This window comes from Embiotoca jacksoni, unplaced genomic scaffold (genome assembly GCF_022577435.1).
Source record: "Embiotoca jacksoni isolate LCO1_2020_lvr unplaced genomic scaffold, fEmbJac1.0.p SCAF_38, whole genome shotgun sequence".
NCBI lineage: Eukaryota > Metazoa > Chordata > Actinopteri > Embiotocidae > Embiotoca > Embiotoca jacksoni.
This window is the reverse complement of record NW_027185390.1, coordinates 3,122,655-3,141,945: the sequence shown is the minus strand read 5'-3', so window position 1 is coordinate 3,141,945 and position 19,291 is coordinate 3,122,655. Positions and strand designations below refer to the sequence as shown.

At 43.4% G+C, this 19,291-nt stretch overlaps 1 protein-coding gene across 3 annotated transcripts; it reads right to left on the bottom strand.

The window, feature by feature from the left end:
- Positions 1-9,878: 9,878 nt before the first annotated feature.
- Positions 9,879-19,203, bottom strand: txndc16 (thioredoxin domain containing 16). Of its 3 annotated transcripts, XM_069166447.1 has the most exons (19): positions 18,352-19,203; positions 17,981-18,063; positions 17,786-17,859; positions 17,615-17,689; positions 17,369-17,490; positions 17,111-17,201; positions 16,464-16,632; positions 15,771-15,940; positions 15,576-15,636; positions 15,291-15,432; positions 15,030-15,176; positions 14,831-14,890; positions 13,902-14,100; positions 12,778-12,914; positions 12,329-12,413; positions 12,041-12,182; positions 10,876-11,063; positions 10,519-10,709; positions 9,879-10,264 (listed from the first exon to the last, which is right to left on the bottom strand). In XM_069166447.1, exons 1-19 carry the CDS (start codon positions 18,503-18,505, stop codon positions 10,062-10,064), a joined length of 2,493 nt encoding a protein of 830 aa, XP_069022548.1. In that variant the 5' UTR covers positions 18,506-19,203; the 3' UTR covers positions 9,879-10,061. The 3 variants fall into 3 exon arrangements, with proteins under 3 accessions (XP_069022548.1, XP_069022549.1, XP_069022550.1); XM_069166448.1 differs by lacking the exons at positions 17,786-17,859; positions 18,352-19,203 and adding an exon at positions 18,240-18,320 and having other exon boundaries at positions 17,905-18,063; XM_069166449.1 differs by lacking the exons at positions 17,786-17,859; positions 17,981-18,063 and having other exon boundaries at positions 18,352-18,420.
- Between the last annotated feature and the right edge of the window lie 88 nt (positions 19,204-19,291).

The window sequence follows — 19,291 nt, the reverse complement described above, 5'->3', positions numbered from 1 at the left end:
CTGGAGCAGCATGGACAGCTCCGCAGAGTCTGTTGAACATCTCTGAGGCCGAGCGGGGGAAATATGTCCGCGTTTGGACAATTTAAGAGGTTTACTTCTCCACTTTTGAAACTTCGGCGCTGACATTTACAGAAGCTGAAGTCAGCTTTCCTTCCCCACTTCTTCAAAACGTGATGTTCAGGCTTTCATCACCGGGGCCGCTTCGGTTTCAAACAAACCAGACCTTTTAATGAAGTGGTCGTTTTTAAGAAAGAACAATGGAGGAGATGTGAGATGAAAGGAGGAACCGAAAGGACCTCCAATAAAAGCCTGTCCCGCGTTATACAAGGTTTCAAACCGAGTTTCTCATACTCTATTTAAAGGAAAGAGGATGTGAGCTAAGTCAAACCCTGTTTTCTAGAAAATCTGCTTACATAACACATTATATAATTTGCAAAAGGAAATACCGGCAATGATGTATTTGGCAGAGGGGAGGAGTGGTAAACAAATATGTTGGTAAAATGGTAAAAGGAGACGAGTGAATAAATATAAAAGACAATACGTGTTTACATTATTAACATCGCAGTAAGACCACTATCTCAGCCTCAACCCAACCACACATAGGTCTCCATGGTGCTGCGTTCATTGGAAAGAAGTTGCTGCAGTACTGACACGAATGAGCCGCAACCGATTCCAGAAATGACCAACGTTCTCGTGCACCTAAAATCAAACAGTGGCTGTAGGTGCACCAAGCGCAACGAGGTTCGTCTGCAGCCCCGCAGAACGTGCTTGTGCTCATGGTGAGCTCTTCCTTCAGTGCGTCGTCATAGCAACCGGATGACAACTTCCTGTCGCCCTGTGGTTTTTAATCCTGGAAAGTTACACAAAATCCCCCAAAATAGCCAGAGACAGACTGTCCCAGGTGAAATGTAAAATGCACACACTCACACTCACACACACACACACACACACAAACACACACTCATACGGCCTTTGTTAGCCGGTCCATTTGGGTTTAAAAGGATTGCGCATTAGCAGCCAATAAGTGAATCACTGTGGGAAATGTTCTCAGTGAGAAAAATGAAAAGACTCATACTGACCAAAACTATTTTATATCGTAATATGACACATCAACAGTGAGGGATGGGAAGTGCAACACGATTCAATTAATGCAAACATGATCGATTATCAGTCAGTTCTGAGATACATATTGAGTTTAATGCAAATATAGAATTTTTCAGCCAGATATTTTAGTTTTTAGCTTACAACATATAACAAATATTAACTTTGACAGGGACATGAATTTTTCCAGCCTACACGTAACTACACTTAATCGACTCAAGATTTTCATCCGTTTGATCTCCTGATCATAAACAGCAGCTCCCACATTCCCCTGAAGTTGGACTTGGGACTAAATTATTAAATTCCAGGCATGATTGCACTGACAGGGCTGATGACAAACCAAAGAAAACACGGCACCCGGATCCGAGAGAAGAAAAACTAAAACCTGCATTTGACTGCGGGTGAATTAACAGAGTGGCTGTCTGCCTGGTTTTCTCACACACACACACACACACACACACACACACACACACACACACACACACACACACGCACTGGAGCTTTTGTTTGCCGTTCCAATAGGTGCTAAAAGATGATGGAGGTGGGAGAACATTTTCTTTATATCGTGGTCGACAACAAGAAACACTGATGACATCCATCTGTCTCAAACTAAAACTACACAGGAAGAAGGTACACAAAGCTCAAAGCTTACTCCTGCACAAGTCATTTCCTCTTAGCAGTATCACTCTGGATCTACCCAAGTCACCAAATATCGCTGAAAACACAAACAAACTAAAAAAAGTCCAACAACAATCATAATTGTAACACATTTACACTGAAATAACTTGATATTATTACAATAGTAATTGTGTAAACGTGTTAGTACGTCTACCTTTACCATACATTTAAAATCAGTCCAACGCTTAGGGAGATCTGTATTAACATTTTGTTTTGTCAGCCCTTTGAAATCAAATGTGATTTCTTATGAAAAACCAGGGGCAGGAGACATTTTTCTGCTACTAAATTCCGTAGAGGAAAGTGGGGATATTTGTTTGGCAGTAAGACACTGAAAGTTATGAAGCGTTCGCTGCTCTGCCAGCACCACACAAAACTATCCGAGGGTTAAACTAATGAACAAGCGTGATCTGGCGTGTTCTGGTTCTAGAGAAGAAATACGCATCAAATCCTGTAAAAAAAAAAGAAAAAAAAAGAGACTTACTTTTCAAAAGTATTCTCTCCTTCTCACCACACACCCACAGAAAAACACCAAATTTCCTGACATCCTCTTCTCTACGGCCGCCTAGTGTAATTCTCTTCCCAGAATTGTGTAACGAAAAACCCAATAAAAGCCTCTTTAGATGGCTCTCTGCTAGATGTCTCCGTCTCACACACACACAGACGGTATATCTGCCACAGTGAAAACAAGCCGCGAAAACCACAACATACACTAGCTATGAAGATGTACACACTCTTGTCTTTCATGTACACTCAAGTCTTGAACCAGTAAATCGCTGTCTGAACGTTTGTCCACTTGATCTTGACGATATAGCCTCAGCGGTAAAACATCCATTAGTGTGTGTGTGTGTATATGCTTTACTCAATCACTGTTGCACTCTGTGTATAATCGCCTGCCTTTCTGAGTGCATTTATGAGTTTGGGTACGAGTCTTCTGGGGCTACTTCTATACTTTACTTTGGCACCAAAGACAGACAGACGGAGAAGAATTACTTTTACGCGGCCGTCGGAGACAAACAACAAATTAGAAATCAGTTTTTTTGGGGATAAATCACACCTGTATATTGTCCCTAATAATATTGTTGGTTCCCCCTGTTTACTGTTTAAACGTATAACACATCACCCGCTTCTAACTCTGATCAATAATTTAAGTTGGAGCACTTTTTAAACATTTAAATAAAAACCAATAAAAGGTGTCTGATACGCTGTTAGGCTGGACTCGCCAGACTTTTAATGCACGTATAAAAATGGGCGGTAATAAAGTAAATTACCAAAATAAATGAGGGCAAAATGAATCCGTTAACCTGCCTCAGTTTCAGAGGCCCGGTGTTGCTCATGTCGGCTCACTGGGACACTTTAATGTTGTTTTAACACCTGTGCTTTATGAGAAGGGGAAATGTCTGCAGTGGGCAGCAGGCCCGTATGAAGATGTAAATTACACCACTTTAACAGGTCTGGTCAAATCTACAGAGAGCTGACGGGGATTTGAATCAAGAGCAGAGGTCTAACGAGACAGTCCGTTGTCAAACTGTGCGGTGCAGATGCAGCCAGGTGTTGTACAGCATGAGTCTGTGACATCACAGTCCTCAGCAGTCATGACCAGTTTTCAGGGTAATAAGTGACTTCATTTCCCAGAGACATGACATTCAAAATTAATCAAGACTGTAAAGACTCATCAGGGTGCCATTTACGGCTCACTCTCCTTTTCCCCGATGGCACAGAGACAGGAAGCGGGACCCGGCCGTTCCCATGGCGACGCAGTGTGTTACCAAAGGTAGCTGGACAATTCTCAGCAGTGACATCCGGAGCTGATTAATAAAACATATCGATATAGATGTAGCCCTCACGTTCACACTCATACATTTGTCATGACCGGACACGGACTTCCTGAGTAATGACCTCAGAGGAAACCCCGCCGATGACCTCAGAGATGACGCTGTTTTTTTTTCCTCAAGAGAGAAAATAAAATGGAAAAGTAATGTCAAACACATCAACTCAAAGTCATTTTAAAATGAAATTAATGAGCTCGTTTTTCCACTGAAGACACTTCCTGCTTATTATTCTTATAGACTGCATTCCTATTTCTATCTTGCTGTGCGCCAGTTCATTAGAAAATGTACGACAGAACTAAAAGATAAAAAGGAGAAAGACCAATAAAGACTGTTAGCTCAGCACTCTTCTTTGTTGCAGGCTCGTAAGGAAGTCAGCATTGCAACAGATTTCAAAACTACAATGCAGAAACCGTTTAATTGCCACACCCTGAATCATATTGTTCCAAGGAATCTCTGGACAAATTGGGCACCAGAGTTCAACCCATCCGAACAGCTGTGATACACAAATACATCCTGGCATGCTCCGAGGCCCCCCGAGGGTGCCAAATCTAGCAGAGGTTTTTATGTTTATTGCAAACAAATCCAACACGGATCAGAGGAGAGGAGGAGAAAGGTCCTGTCCTGAAAAATAGAAAATCTCAAAGCGACTGGATGAAAGGAGAATCATTATTGTGTTACATAGAGAGCAGCTAAACAGACCGTTAGATTGTAAGACACGAGCATTGGGGGTTAAAACTCCTCAAAGGGGTCAAGAGGTGAACGCGAGAGGTCACAAAAAGAAAAACACACTCCTGCCACACAAATTTAGAGTCTTAGTTTGTGTAATATTTGTTTTCCACTGGTGGAATATCATAGTTTAACATGTCTAGGCTACTAAAAACCGTTTACTTTGACGGGATTACTAAAAACGTTTAGCTTTCCCGCATGACGTGCGAGTACACCGCTTCGTTCGCAGCACAGGAAGTAATCGCTTGTTCGGATTCTTTTTCAGACGTGCGTAGCGTTTCTCGGAAAGGTACCCATAAGATTCGTTTATGTTCCAGTCAAAGTCTGACGGACATTGCAGTGCCATGCGGTACAAACACACACACACACACACACACGCTGCTCTTAGAGGCAATGTTTAAAAGTGCAGTTACTAGTCTGTGCTGACAATGCCATATAAAAGCCAGTGCAACAGGCCTTTTATGAGTTAAGGGCACAGACACGAGCAATCTGTCAAGACATCGATCACAAAACAGGCAGAGAAACTCACAGTGTTTCAGCTGCATAGCTCGGACTTGATGTCGCTGGCACCGGTACGTCACTGTATGCAGCCCACACGCACCAAGTTCATGAAACGGTACGAGCAAGGGTTCAGATTGTTGTGGGCGCACTCAAATTAAATCGGAAACAGTCGCTGTTCAGAAATTTACAGTTTCAGACCAATCAGAGGAGGACTGAGCAATTGATGATGTGTGCAAATTACTGCAAAAACAACACAAAAGTCCTGCGTTCAACTTTTTACTTCAGATTGTAGGATTCAGGGTCATCTATCATCAGAAATGGAATAAAGTATTCAAGCCTAACTCTAATCTATGACCCACAAAGTGGCTAGAGCAGGTTGCCCACTCATCAAAAGGCTGGAGGTTCAATCCTGAAGCGAGCGCCTCACGCGGCGTCTCCGGGCGTGTGAATGGGAAACAGTGTGAAGTGCTCGGAGGTAAAAGCACTACGCAAGATGAACTAATGATGGCTCAAATTATCTGCTCATAACCGCCAGCATTAACTTCAAATTTTCAAGTGAATCCTCGTAGTCGCGTATGGAAACGGACCAAAAAAAGTAACACTTCAAAATGTCTTGCAGTGAGGAGTGTAGACTTAACTATAAAAGCCACGGTATAAGTAGAATGATCCACTCTGACCCGTGTAATTATGAAAATACTCAACTCCACAGAGTTGACGTTATACTTCGGTGCTCGTCCTCAGCCGCCCCCCCCCCCGTGGAAGTGGAGATGGATGTATTCCGTTTCGCGTCATCGCGTAGAAATGGCCCGTGGCGTCGGCAGCGAGGTCCTAAATGTGTCCGCGTGTTTCACAGCAATTAGGGTTGAGAATTTGATGGTCACAAACTACACGCACACACACACACAGTACACACACGGCGATGTTCGTAAAGTATTCCCTACACGATTGGATGTCTCTGTAACCCTCGATGGCGACGATGACTGATTAATAACACTGACTGGGTTACGTGTGCAACCACGAGTAAGACCTGATATTACTAAATCAAGATGATAATACAATAGTTCCTGACAAATGAGACCTCCGTGCCTGCGCTGTGTTTCTGCCTCCCCATCATGAGATCTTTGCATTCTTGCACACCAGCATCTGTGTGCTATTATTCCAGCAAGCCTCTGTGATTGCGTACGTTGTCCTTGTTTTGAAGCCAGATTCCTCTTTCTAATGTTTCTGTGTCGTGTTTTGATTCGGTGTAGAAGCCGTGCGGATCGTCGAAATAAAAAAAATAAAAAAAAAAAAAAAATGGCTGTGGTCCGCGTTGCGCAACTGCTCGAGCGATTTCGAGGGAACGCGCATGCATTGCGATTGGCCTGTCGCTAATCAACCGTAGTCTGCTTCGACTCAGTATAATGTGCGGTAACGAGAACGGAAAACGAAACGTATTGTTTTGCATTGACATGAAACTGCCTGCAAGAGGTCAGTTACATACTTTATCTGCGTACAATCGTCTCCCCGCTGACTCCTGTTTTTCCAAGCTGTATCAAGTTGAACTAATAGTCTCCACTTTCCTCAGTGCCTTGTTCCGATATCGGCGTGATCCAGATAAGTATGATTAATCGGAAAGTAAGCAGATGGTCAGAATGTACGGCGGATTAAACAATGAAAGGGTGGAAAACTGCAGCCGCGATCGGACGCGGGTCCAATTTACCGGACAGATTTAAATCCTACGAAGAAAACTGAACCCCATCAGTGACCCGCGCGTGGGACGAGTCATGTTTTTTTTTTTGCTTTTGACACACGTTATGCAACTTTTGGGCTTCAATTTCGACATCTTCCAAAACCATTCAGCACAACCGTGACCCGGCCATCTCCGCAGACGTTTTTATAGCTTTGACTGACGATCGCTCGGCACCTTGGAAATGGAGTTGCTCAGAAACTTCTTCTTCTTCTCGTCTGGCTACCCTGCTCTGCGTGGCAACATCTACCCACGTGTTTTGTGTCCCTGCTTACACTCTCCTGCTTTCTCCTCAACAGATTGACAGTTCTAACCTGACCGGTCAGCAGCAAGCCGAACAAGTAACAAAACAAAAAGAACAAAAGTAAGACCCAGCAGAGCTGGCAGTGCTGCGCAGAGTCCGAAGTTATCAAGAGGCCCTGGCTGACCCGGCAGCTCCGTGGTTCGGGTGAATATACCAGATGAGCCCTAAAGCCGTCAGCGGCGAGTTCCCGGATCAATTCCCGGACGTTACTGCGCGTCAGCCCTCTGCGCTCTCTGCTAACATTCCTCTGCCTGTCTGCACGTCACTATCTGAATAAAGGCACCCCAAAATAAAAAAAAAAAATCATCTTAAAAAAACAACGTCGCAGCCGAGATGAATTAATTCTGCGTTGTGAGTAAGGCCTGTGCTTTCTGCTGCAATGACAAGTCAAAAATGTCTGCAGTGAAAAAGACTTTTTATACAGGTGTAATTTGTCATCATTATTCAAACTGTACGCAGATACACAGATGCTTTTTTTTTTCCCCCCTCCAACTCATTTGGCTCGCCGTCTTAAAATATCTCCATGATCACATCCAAACATCATCCCACGTGTCCGATTCTCTTTCTTTGCTCCTCTGGCAGGAGTCAGTTTAGCAAACCGTTAAAAAGCAGCAACGGTAGTCATTTTACTTTTTAAAGCCAGCGCTGGCACCGTCATACGTCATATTGCTGACATGAAATCATATAATCCTTTGAGATCATAACTCTGGGAAGAAAAAAACAACAACTTTAAATCAAATAAGACTTTGTCAGGCAGGAGTACTGACGCAGCACCTCCGAATTTAATCCTGTTGTAATCACCGGCCCCGATGGAAAAACCCAAACAGATACATGAAATCCATCTGCAGACGGTTTCTAAACACACAATGATTTGCTGAGCCGGGGATTTTTAATGTTTTTTTTTTTGGTGTGTTTTTACTCTGCTCACTACGACTTTGACAGACTTGAAACTCATCGCTGAATTCATAAAAGGAGAAATCCACTCGAAGACTGGAATAAGTTCCCATAAGAGGAATACTTGTCTACCAGTAAAACCGCCCATAAAATAAGACGGTCTTTTATTGTACAAAGTTTTCACTGTTAAAGGAATACTACGCATATTTATAATTTGTTATCTTTACCATATCAAAGCAAACCACATGGGACAGACTGGAGACAATTAAATTAACTAAGGAACTAACTTGTGGTGTAACACAACAATCACATAATTTAAATGGCCAACTTCTAGAAAGATTTTAGTTTGAATCAAAATGAAATAATGCTCATATCAGTCATAAGGCTCGCAGATGTCGCTTACGTATTGTATTAGTGTGAAGAGCATAGACAGTATCACGAAATGTATAATTCACATTAGTACCGACTAATAAAAGGTCTCAAAGTTTGTCAAGAAATATCGAGGCACGTACCAAACACACGTGACTTACCTGCTTCCCACACAGGAAAGGCCAACAACGTTTTTGTCGGTTGTTTACGTCAGTTACTCAACAAACAAAACGTGCGTGAGTGAGTTGTCCCAATAAACCCACTGAGACCAAAGAAAATAAAACTGGGAAAGCATTCAACATTATTCAAAGCCAAGAGTCTATGTGGGCAAAATAATACAAATTTAAAAAAAAAAATAAAAAAAAAAGTAAAGTACAGTAAAGTCTTCTTCATATCAATATTAATTCAGCAAGAAGCTAAACAAAATAATAAATCCTCTCCGGGGGGGGGGACGACCTCCTGAGTGGGATTACCCAACTATTAGCAAGCAAAGACAGACAAGACTGTTTTACTCACGATGTTTGAAGTCCAGGTCAACTCTTTTTGTCTTTCTTTTAGGAGAAGTCGACAGTCTCTTTGTTGCAGGTTGTCCTCGTTTCCTCTCCGTGACTGTTAGCGCCGGGTTTAGCCTTTTAAAAGAAATATAACGGGGTAAAGCCACCTAAAACTACCAACACACACACACACACAAAAACTTTACCTACCTTTTTCCAATTCATACCAACTTTTTTTTTTTACGTCCAAACGGCAACGGAGAACTTTCACGTCGAAATTTTAGGTCCTTAAAATGTCCATTTCCGTCCTTTTTTTTTTTTTTTTTTTTTACAGTCTTCAACTGTTAATTAGTGCACCTGGGGCCTTACTGTAAGACTGCAGTACCGCCTTTGGCCACACACGCTCAATAACATCGGCTGCCGTTGCAACCAAGAGGGGCGCTGTTTCATACATTTTGCCCAAAAAAAAACAAATGGGTAATAGTTATGGCCAGGGTAAAAAAAAATAAATAAATGCATCTCAAGACAAAAAGTAATGATTGAATTAAATGAAAGCAATATCTATTTTAGACAGTTGAGGGACACCTTGCAGCTTTGCCTTTGCCTTACACTTTTATTTACCTCAAAAATGGGATTATGCTTTAATAGCCCGATATATAATTTCAAAAATTTGTTGTATTATTCCGTCATATATTTTATATAATCAAACATCCTCTGCATTATGCTCCAGGAGGTTAATCGCAATGTCTTTTTAAATTTGGATTAAATCCCAGTAAGAACAAGGTCAAAGCCAGTAATGAGACAAAGTTTGATCATAAAGATTAATGTAAAAAAATTACAGATAAAACCACAGCACTAATTAAACACCAGATTCCGAAGAACCCACCCCACCTCCTTTGTTCTGCAATTCACTTGCCAGGAAAAATAACCCCGCCGTTCCATGACGTTACGGGCCAGGAGATGGAGTGATACGAAATATAACAAAAATTTCCAAAGCACTTCATCAAACATCGCTGCAATTTCCACGCTTGGTGTGATTTCCTCAGCTGCTGGGCAGATGCGGCAACACGTTTTCAAGTTGCTTTACAAATGAAAAATGAAAAATAGAATAGAAATGTCAGTTCAGTATATGAAACCACAGAGTTCCCTGAAAATTGACCACACAAAACAAATCCCAAGGAAAACATAGCAGTAAGAAACCAGGAAATTAAACTTAGTGTGACTATAAACAATAAATCAGAAGACACAAAATATAATCAGTATAAATATGGCTTTAAAAATCACAGTTCCTCTTGTCATTCAATATAATGTGTCTTGCTAAATCTTTACAATAAAATGCTGGTCCACTTACATATTCAATAACTATAATAAAACTGTACAGTAATAATATATTAACAGTTTAATCAGCCGCGTCGTTTCCGTCCCATCTCGTTCTGTCACAGTTCAGAGTGGCTGTAAGGATTCTTGTCATCCGTCGTCTGTCCCGCCACCACATGTTCTTCCACGTTGACCTCTTCCTCATCCACTTCTTCCCCGTGAGGAGTTTGCTGCTGGCTGGAGTCGGGTTCCTGCGTGTCCATGATTTTCAGGAAGTCGTAGAAGTCGACGGCGGGAGGCCAGTTGTCCTCACCCAGCATCCCTACACGGACACGCCCACACAGAGATCTTTATTACAGCATTTAGCCTTTCTGTCCACTAAAACATCAAATGTTTTTTTTCCCCACTGTCTCATCACAAAATAACTCTATAACTACATAATCTCTCACACATATCATCTGTATTGTAAAGTGTACAATATAACCTGTAGGAACATTTCTATGTCTAAATATATGCTTAGACACTTCAAAATCCTCCACTGATTTAGTCCAATTAGATTTGCTTCCTTCTCCTTACCTGCTGGAGACTCCGCCCCCTCCTCGACCCTCTGCAGCCACCGCAGGACAGACGGGGCCACGATGGGGGTGTTGGGTGGGTACTGAAAGATCTCATCCCCAGAGGGTAAATGAGTGAGCACCAGTGCAGGAAGAGGGGGCATGGAGCCCAGGTACGAGCCCAGCACGGACATCCCAGCTGGAGTGCGGCCGCTGAAACACAAACCAGCAAAATAAATCTACTGATTCATCAATTAATGCATAAAAAGAGAGAGTGGAGAGTGGATTTTTTTTTTTTTTTTTTTTTTTTTTTAAGCAATAAATCAACAACAAAACCGAGGACAGAAGGAGGGTAGATGATATTGATTGACGGACGTACAGGTGGATCCAGCAGGCCAGGTATCGCTCCATCCTCCCCCCGCCCAGCTCCACCACTCCCCTCATCTCCCCCACCAGCGCCCGGTTCTGCCGCCGCCCGATCTCGTCCTCCTCCTCTCCGACGAAGAGGAGGAGGAGGGCTCTGCCCAGCGAGAGGAAGGACGGCAGGCTGTCCACCGTCAGCTCGGGCTGCAGGTGAAAACGAAAGAAAACTCATCCAAATATATCAAATCACATTTATGGAGAATCAAAGGCGGCTAAAACAACGGAGATTTAAATAGTGATGAAATACAAACAGACTCAGAGGAGTTTTACTAAATCAGCACAAAGCTCAAATTATCTGGGATTTCCACACCAGTGCTGCAATACTGCAGCTGCTACGTCGAGCTGTGTCAGCATAAAACGTGTCAAACACAGCAATTCATGAACTGAAGGAGGCAAAATAATGTGCAGTGTTAAGAATGAAAAATCCTTGAAGAGACTGAACCTTTTGTTTCACTTCTTTTTTAAGTAGGAAAGACTTCAACTTTATTCGACTGATTGCACCGCAGGAATAAAGGAGACGGGGTTAATGTCTCCTTCCAACTGGTTTTATTGGGCCTTGATTTACTAGGATGAATTAGAAAATTGAGGACAACAGCACTACCAGAAGGGAGAATTGGTCCCTGATTGATCCATTATGATACAGTGACTTGAAATCAGGTTCCTAAACCAGGCTGTTGCACTCCAACTATTTACATTCACAGTGCCAGGAAAGAGTCTGCACCCATCTTCATCTGTGCACACCAGCGTCATAAAGCCTCAGTGGGAGGGCTGGCCTTGAGCGCCATCTGTATTAAGGACTATAGTTTCCATTCCTCGCGTTGTTTACTCGAGCGAAAGTGTCCTGAGACGTGCCTCATCACTCCGGACCGCCAATGTATCGAGAGAAACACGTGGAGCTTGTTATACGTGACGTACGGTGAGCGGTTTCGTCTCGGCCGCCGAGAAGAGTTCCGCCAATCATTCACGGCCGTTTCACTTCGTGACATTTAAATGAAGATACGACAACGCGGGCTTCAGTTTGGACTCTTAATCACACGACTGCAAACAAAAAGTTTCATCATCATCATCATCCGACTTTAGGATGAAGAAAAGACGCCTGCGGAAAACACAGTTTTATTTACCATCGGGTGGAGCAGGGCAGCGTTAACGTGCGCGAGCAGCTCTTCGGCGGACGAGGACACGGGCAGCGCGGCGGGACGAGTGCGTGTCCCCCAAGACGGAAACACCAGCGCGGCGGGAAGGTCCACAGAGTGGTCGGCAGCCCTGCGCGGCAAACGTGCACGTAAAACACACACAAAAGCACTGGAAGAATTCAAGCGTGTTAAACTCTGATAGAGGAGCTGAAGTGACGCAGTCGAAGGGGATTTTCAGGAACGACCTTGAAACGGTAAAGAATGGAGCGCTGGTACCATTTCTCTGCCAGCCCGTCTGTCAGCAGTCCAGTCAGCACCGCTCCTCTCAGGGACTTTGCTGCTTCAGTAAACACCAGGAAACCTGGCAAGACAGGGGGACGTCGCCATGACATCATAATCTGATGTTAATGACAGTGGGCAGCGGGGATTTGTAGGGAAAGTAGGTCATGAAAGGACGTGAAGGGACACATCTACGACATCTTGAAAAATGTTCAGACTTTTCTTCACATTTTCAAACTTCCAAGGATGACACTGTCAATATATTGACTTTATACTCTTTAATATATTCTGATCTTATCCCTCTGTGCCACAGTGCTTCATTTTGGTCTGTCGAATTTAATATGTATGACAATCACAAAAATCCGCTTGAACACCGGACACACATAAAAGTAAATAAAGTCCTTGTTTTGATTTCAGCTGTCGTGACATCACACCGAGCCTCCTACCTGTGTGCGTGCGCGTCTGAAACAGTCCCACGACTCTGTCCGGCTCGTAGCCCGCCAGCTCGGGGTGAGGCACGTCTTCAAGGAACGACGTCACTTCCTCTTGGGTGGACAGGAGCACGGGAGAAGCTGAGCGGCTCCTGGTTAAAGAACAAAATGCACAAAATAAAAACCCCACATTTTAGCAGATGGACACCAGACAGACCGTATCTATCAACACATTTTTTTTTTTTTAAAAGTCCTGCGGTTTTTCAGAGGAACATGACATCTGTTGGAGCAGCAGCAGCATTCCCCTCCAAATATTCATGTTGTTATGCGCGTTTTACTTGCTGCCACGCTCTCACATGAGTTATTTTCCTATTTGAGATTATTTGTAGCAGCTTGTTTAAGGATACGGGTGATGGACACCAACATCTGATTCATCCCAAGTGTTTTCTATTATTTTATTGCCATCATGCTGATAAAGTCTTGTTTTGTTTTCACTTTGTTGGATCTGTAGTATAAAACACTGCAGCAGCTTGTTGTTTATCAGGAAGAGTTTTATGTCCCTTCTGCAGCAGTAGAGACGTCCAACACAAACATCCTGCAGGAGTCTATTTGTCTTTCCTTGACTTTCTTTTGTTGATTTTAGTAATACATTTTTGAACTCTGACTTTGGTTGTAGTTTGCTTCTGTGTTGATGACGATCAAATGGTTTGTTCCTTCTAAGGATGCACTCTTTGTCATTGACTGAAAGAACTGAAACACTCTACTGTGTGTAATTAAAATGATACTCAAGTAGGTTATTTAAAACACTTTTCTCCAACCGTAGTAGGAAAAACACTGGATCCTACACTTCCCATGATGCAACTTGACCGTCAATCGTTACACCCTGCTTGTCTGAGAAACGCCTTCGTTTGTGACTCTTGGAACTTTTACTTTGGAGATTCCAGAGTCGGGCAGATGTGACCTTGATGACATCGCTATGATGTCATCAGAGTTACGACATCTCCCTCAAGAGGACATCTCCCTCAAGAGTACCTCAGAATACATGACACTGTTTCCATAGGCCGAGTCATTGTCCTCATGATGAACTCAACTCCGCCTCGTTTCTAAACTATAATGTTTCAAAGATATTTTCGTCTCACATCACGATGAAGCGGTGGAGCGCCTCACTGGCCAGCATCCCTCCGTAGTGCTGGGCCGGCTCTTGGGGGCGGAGCAGCAGGACACTGGGGAAGGCCGTGATTGGCTGGAACGGGACGGCTCTGCCGGGCCGAGCGGCACAGAGGTCGGTCCACTCTCCGCAGTCGACCCCGCTCATCTGGACGTCGGCAAGCTCGAAGTCTGAGGAGATTTACTCATCAGTCAATTTACTCTATGTTTAAATAAAAAAAATAAAAAAAATAAAAAAAAATAACACATGCAGCAATGATGTTTCAAAATGTCACACAAATGAGCAAATACAAAATCCCCATAAACAATATTCTTGCTCTACAGTACTGTAAAGTCTTGGGCTTGAGATGACATGTTATGAGAATGTGGGTCTGAATAAAAGGTACAGTCCCTCCATATGTCACACAGTCCCAGATTCACATCATTATTTACATATATTTTTTTTTGCAATTTTTCTCTCCTGTGTGACAAGGTTTGAGTCTTATGTGAATATCCCTCCTACAAATTAGAATAATTGAAAGGTTGGTTTCTACAATTTCCACTCGTCATATGTTTAATGGGGCCAGTTTGCCATGGCAACACTACTGCTTTCGTTTTCCAAATAATTTTCTTGCGGTAAAGCACTTTGACCTGCATTTCCTGTATGATAGGCGCTACACAAATAAAAGGTATTATTATTTTTAATTCTCTAAATTGAAGTGAAACAGATTTCTAATAAGAGCAACTAAATCCATTAACATGAATATTTTGTGTTGTCATGTTCAACACTGTATCTTCCCCGTGGAACAGTCACCCTCTCATTATATATATATATATATATATATATATATATATATATATATATATATATATATATATATATATATATATATATGCATATTTGGCCAGTGTTGTTGTTTACCTGCAAGTCTCTCTGCAACTTCAATGAAGGAGCTGAGAAAAGCCATTGAAACAGCATCCCCTGGTGGTGAAAAGAAGAAACTGCAGTTAATTCCACCTCTTCAACAGGAAAATTAATAAAATGAAAAATCATGACAAACAGCACATTTCCACTACAGACCGAAACACTGACGCCACCCAGTGGCGAATCTGCGTCTTACATTTGAGGTAGAAGAGCGCCACTGTCAGGCTGCTTTGTGCCAGTGCGGCGTGGAAGTTGTCCGAGGTTAGCTGGGTAATTGAGTCCGTGTCCGGCAGGTTGCCTCGGTTTTCAAACACCGATGCTGCAATTTCATCGTCCAGGTTGCCTAGAGACGGATACACAAACATAAATACACACAGGTTCACTTTTATCCTTCCTCCCTCCTCTTTGGTTAATGTGTGATTCTTCTCTTTTCAGCCTGTTTGTTGTTCTTGCTCACCAAAATGAGAATCCTCCTCCTCTCCCTCGTCTTCTTCTTCTCCTTGCTCTTCTTCTTCCTCCTCCACCTCTTTCTCTAAATTGGTGAAGAGCTCCAACACCTCATCGAGGCTGTGTAGGGTCAAATATTTCACCTCGGAGCTCTGGGAGTGCGCACACAAACAAACAAACAAACAAACAAACAAACAAACACACACACACACACACACACACACACACACACACACACAGGTAAGAACAAGTAGTAATCTTATATTGTGTGTTTATATATATGAGACCGTCATACCTTCTCAGGCAGCCTGTAAGCAGCATTATATTCATCAGGGGTTTTCACTGCAGCACTCTGCCTGGTAACACACACACACACACACACACACACACACACACACACACACACACACACACACACACACACAAAAGGTTTCAGACTGAAGTGTGTATTAATATGATAAAGACTCGTGAACCTGCAGCTCTCACCCACCTGTGCACCAGCAGCAGCAGCGCGAGGCCCCGCAGCCTCCAGGCCAGAGTGGTGGCCGTGTCCAGGTCCAGGTGCTCGGTGGCGGGCCGGGAGAAGAGGAAGACCTGCGGGGTCTGCTGGTAGGGGAACTGGGGGGGCGGGACCGCCGAGGGGTCGTCGTGCACTTCAGACTGTGAGAGGGGCGAGACGCTTTTAAGAAACTTCTTAAAAAGTAAAAGGATCCTCTTAAAGTAAACAGGAAACAGAGGGCTGTGATTTGTGCTCATTACAGTTACATTTGACCATCAACTGCGAGATCAATGCAGGCCAGTTTATAGAGACACAACAGTAGGAACCTTAAACCTCTTTCTGTGTTACTGACCTGTTTAGGAGGCTTTTTTTTCTCTCCACATCCTTCTGCTGATGTTTAGTGTGTAAAATCTGACCCTGAATATCTTTGGTTGTTTTGGACCGTCGGTCACATAACACAAGCACTTTGATGACATAATATAACCCAAATGAATTAATCCATGAATCCAATAAATAAAGGGCAGATAAATGAAGCACACGCTGCAGGTCTGACATACTAGTTTTTCTGCAAAGATAGATTGATTATTTTCTGATTGTTTTTCTCTTGCTCCACTAAATGGCTTTTCATTTCACCTTTGATCAGAACTTCAGATGCAAACATCTACAGTGGCTCTGTTTGTTTACCACGAGTGGAGCCTCCATGAGCTGCAGGAAGGCGTGCAGGCTCAGGGTGGACAGGGCCTTCCTCATGCAGGTCAGAGGGCAGCGCTCGGAGGTCATCGGGGTTGCGGGGCCGCCGGGAACTCGACAGTGGAGGAACCACACTCGAGACGAGGGAGACGACTCGTTCACGCTGAAAGAAGACGCAGAGAGAGAAAAAAAAACAAACGTGAATTTAACTTTTAACACGTGAATCATTTCACTGACTTCAGACTTGTGTGTTTATTTATAGAGTTTAAATTCATCTTTTTTTTCCCGCACTGATTCAGTCGTTCATTCCTCTCCTCAGACAGTCTGAACATCTGCATCCCCACTTCTGTTCCAGTAATGTGACCACGTTTTTATTTAGATACACAGAGAGGCTGCTTCAAGGAATTGAAATTGTTTAATGGCCTCGACTTTTTCAGAGAGGGGTATTTGTCGAAGTTTTAACAGTCCGAAGTGGATGAATGTGTTTAAAACATTTTTAAAAATTACTAAATTATCCGCTCAATGTAAAGAAATAGAAGTTTGATATTATGTCTAAGGCGTCTACAGTGTTTGATCTGGTGTGTGTCTGCAGAAAAAGGGGAGGGTGGAGGAGAGGAAGGAAAAAAAAAAAAAGCTCTTACCCTAAATGCTTCAGCACTGGGCCTCCTGTTATGAGGATGAACTGATATTTGGATCCATAAACATACGCCGTCTCCATCGTCGATCTGTGCTCTTAATAAAACAACCAGCAGAAACAATACAATTCGTGGCATGAGTCAATCTTCCAAAGTATGAGCAAACAATGGAGTAAGTCAGTGAGGTGCATCGCTGGCACTTTGCCTCCTTCTCCTCTCCCTTCTCTCAGTGTTTTTTTTTTTTTGCCTCCCTCGTCTTTGCACCTTGTGTCCCCAGACTGCTGACGTAAGCCAGCACGATGTCCTTCTTCCCTCTGGCGGCCTTCTCCATGGCCAGGAGGTCAGCGTCCGTGTGGACGTACTTCACCTCATCACGCAGGATGGCACTGGAAGAACAATAGAGAGAGAGAGAGAGAGAGAGAAAGAAAAAGGTTTCAACTAAATGTCATGCAAACAATTAGACTGGTTTTCATCGATGCGTTTCCAACTGTCAACAAAAGGATTACTCACAACAGGACTTCAGAGACGATGGAGTTGACGTCGAACACGGTGTCCAAATCGAAGCTCAGGAACTCCTTCCCGCCTCTGACGACACAAAGACGCGAGCGCAGTTAAAACGAAATTTAAAAAACAACGGCGGCACAATTCACCAAACCCACCAAGCAGCCGGGTGAGACCGACCTGAATAAAAAAGCAGTGTGCAGTAGCCTTTCCTCTGTGCAGTAGGCGTGAACCAGCTCTTTGTTACAGTTGACCTAAAACAGTGAGGACAAAAAAAAAAAAAAAAAGAAGGATTTCACCTGCCAAACAGCAACTCGCTGGTTATCTGTGAATAAAAGCTTGAATTTGAAGAGCGTTATTGGCCACTTCAAGGACCTTGCCGACCAGGACTCCGTAATCCTGCAGAGCTTCTGCTGACTTCTCCAACTCCACCAGGAACAGAGAGATGGTCGGAGACACTGGAAGGAGAGAAAAGCTGTGATTCCTGATTGACTAAAAGCTCCTCTTGTAGCTGTCGTCCACAAATGCTGATATTTTGAAAGTTTGGATATCCTTCCATGACTTTTCCCAAAAATGCAGGAAACATATTTACTGTTAAACTCATCTAAAAAAAAAAAAAAAAAACACGTTGTACCATCTGATAAGAAGACGTCTTGGCAAAAGTACTGCAATACCACCGAGGTCCTATATGTCCTAAATAGAAATACAGAAAAGACTGAGGCGTTTCTTGGGAGTGATCAGCTCACCTTGATGTTCAAAGTAGATAAACATCATCTTCCCAGAGTTCAGTTTCTCCCTGAAGTCTGCAGCGGTGTACTGGATGAGGTCGGACGTGTTGGCTTTGTCCGTGCATCCGCCCGACCGCAGCCACAGCAGGAAAACAGCAACGCACATCCACATCGTGAAGGGCAGAGTTTAAAAAAAAATTAAATTAAATTAAAATTAAAAAAAAAAAAAAGAGTCCAAACACGTCACCTTGAGTGATGCTAGCTCGAAAATATGTCAAAAACAATGACGCTCCGTTAGCAACGCTAGCAGAGTTAGCGCAGCACTTCCTGCTATCTTTCGCGGTAAGAGCGGAATTGAAAAAAAAAAACTGCAGTTGTTATTAAACCAAACTGCCTCGTACGATAAACGTAATAACTATTCTATTACACTCTACTGCTAATAAAAGCGCAATATTTGCAAACGCGTTGTTTTTCTCACCATTAGTCCAGTGGTTTGTGCTTTTATTTTGAAAGCGAAGACACTTCAACGAGTTCCGGTCTCCCTAACTTGACACCGCTTTTTCGGCAAATTGTTGTGATACCGCGAGTCGCGACCACATGCTTCTTCGAGCCAATCAGATGAGGGGAACGGTTTCAACTTGAACAAACGTCCAATGACGAGAAGGCTGGGGGGGCGGATACGTCCGCAGCTGACATCATCGTAAGCCAATGGCGTGAGAGAGTTCGTGGAGGCCGGGCGGCGGGATTACCCAACGAAACCGTGACCTGAAGAAGTGGGCGTGAGTTGTTTTTTGTTCACTTGGGAGATTTCGCTGGGAAACCGACTGGAATATGTGGCTCAAAGGAGTCAGCTGTTTCCCACGCAAGTAATGCCAGTGCAGAGCCAAGATGGCGGACTGTGAGTCGACAGCTTCCGTTTTAATTGAGAACAAGGGGGCGGGTCTAAAACTGCATCACA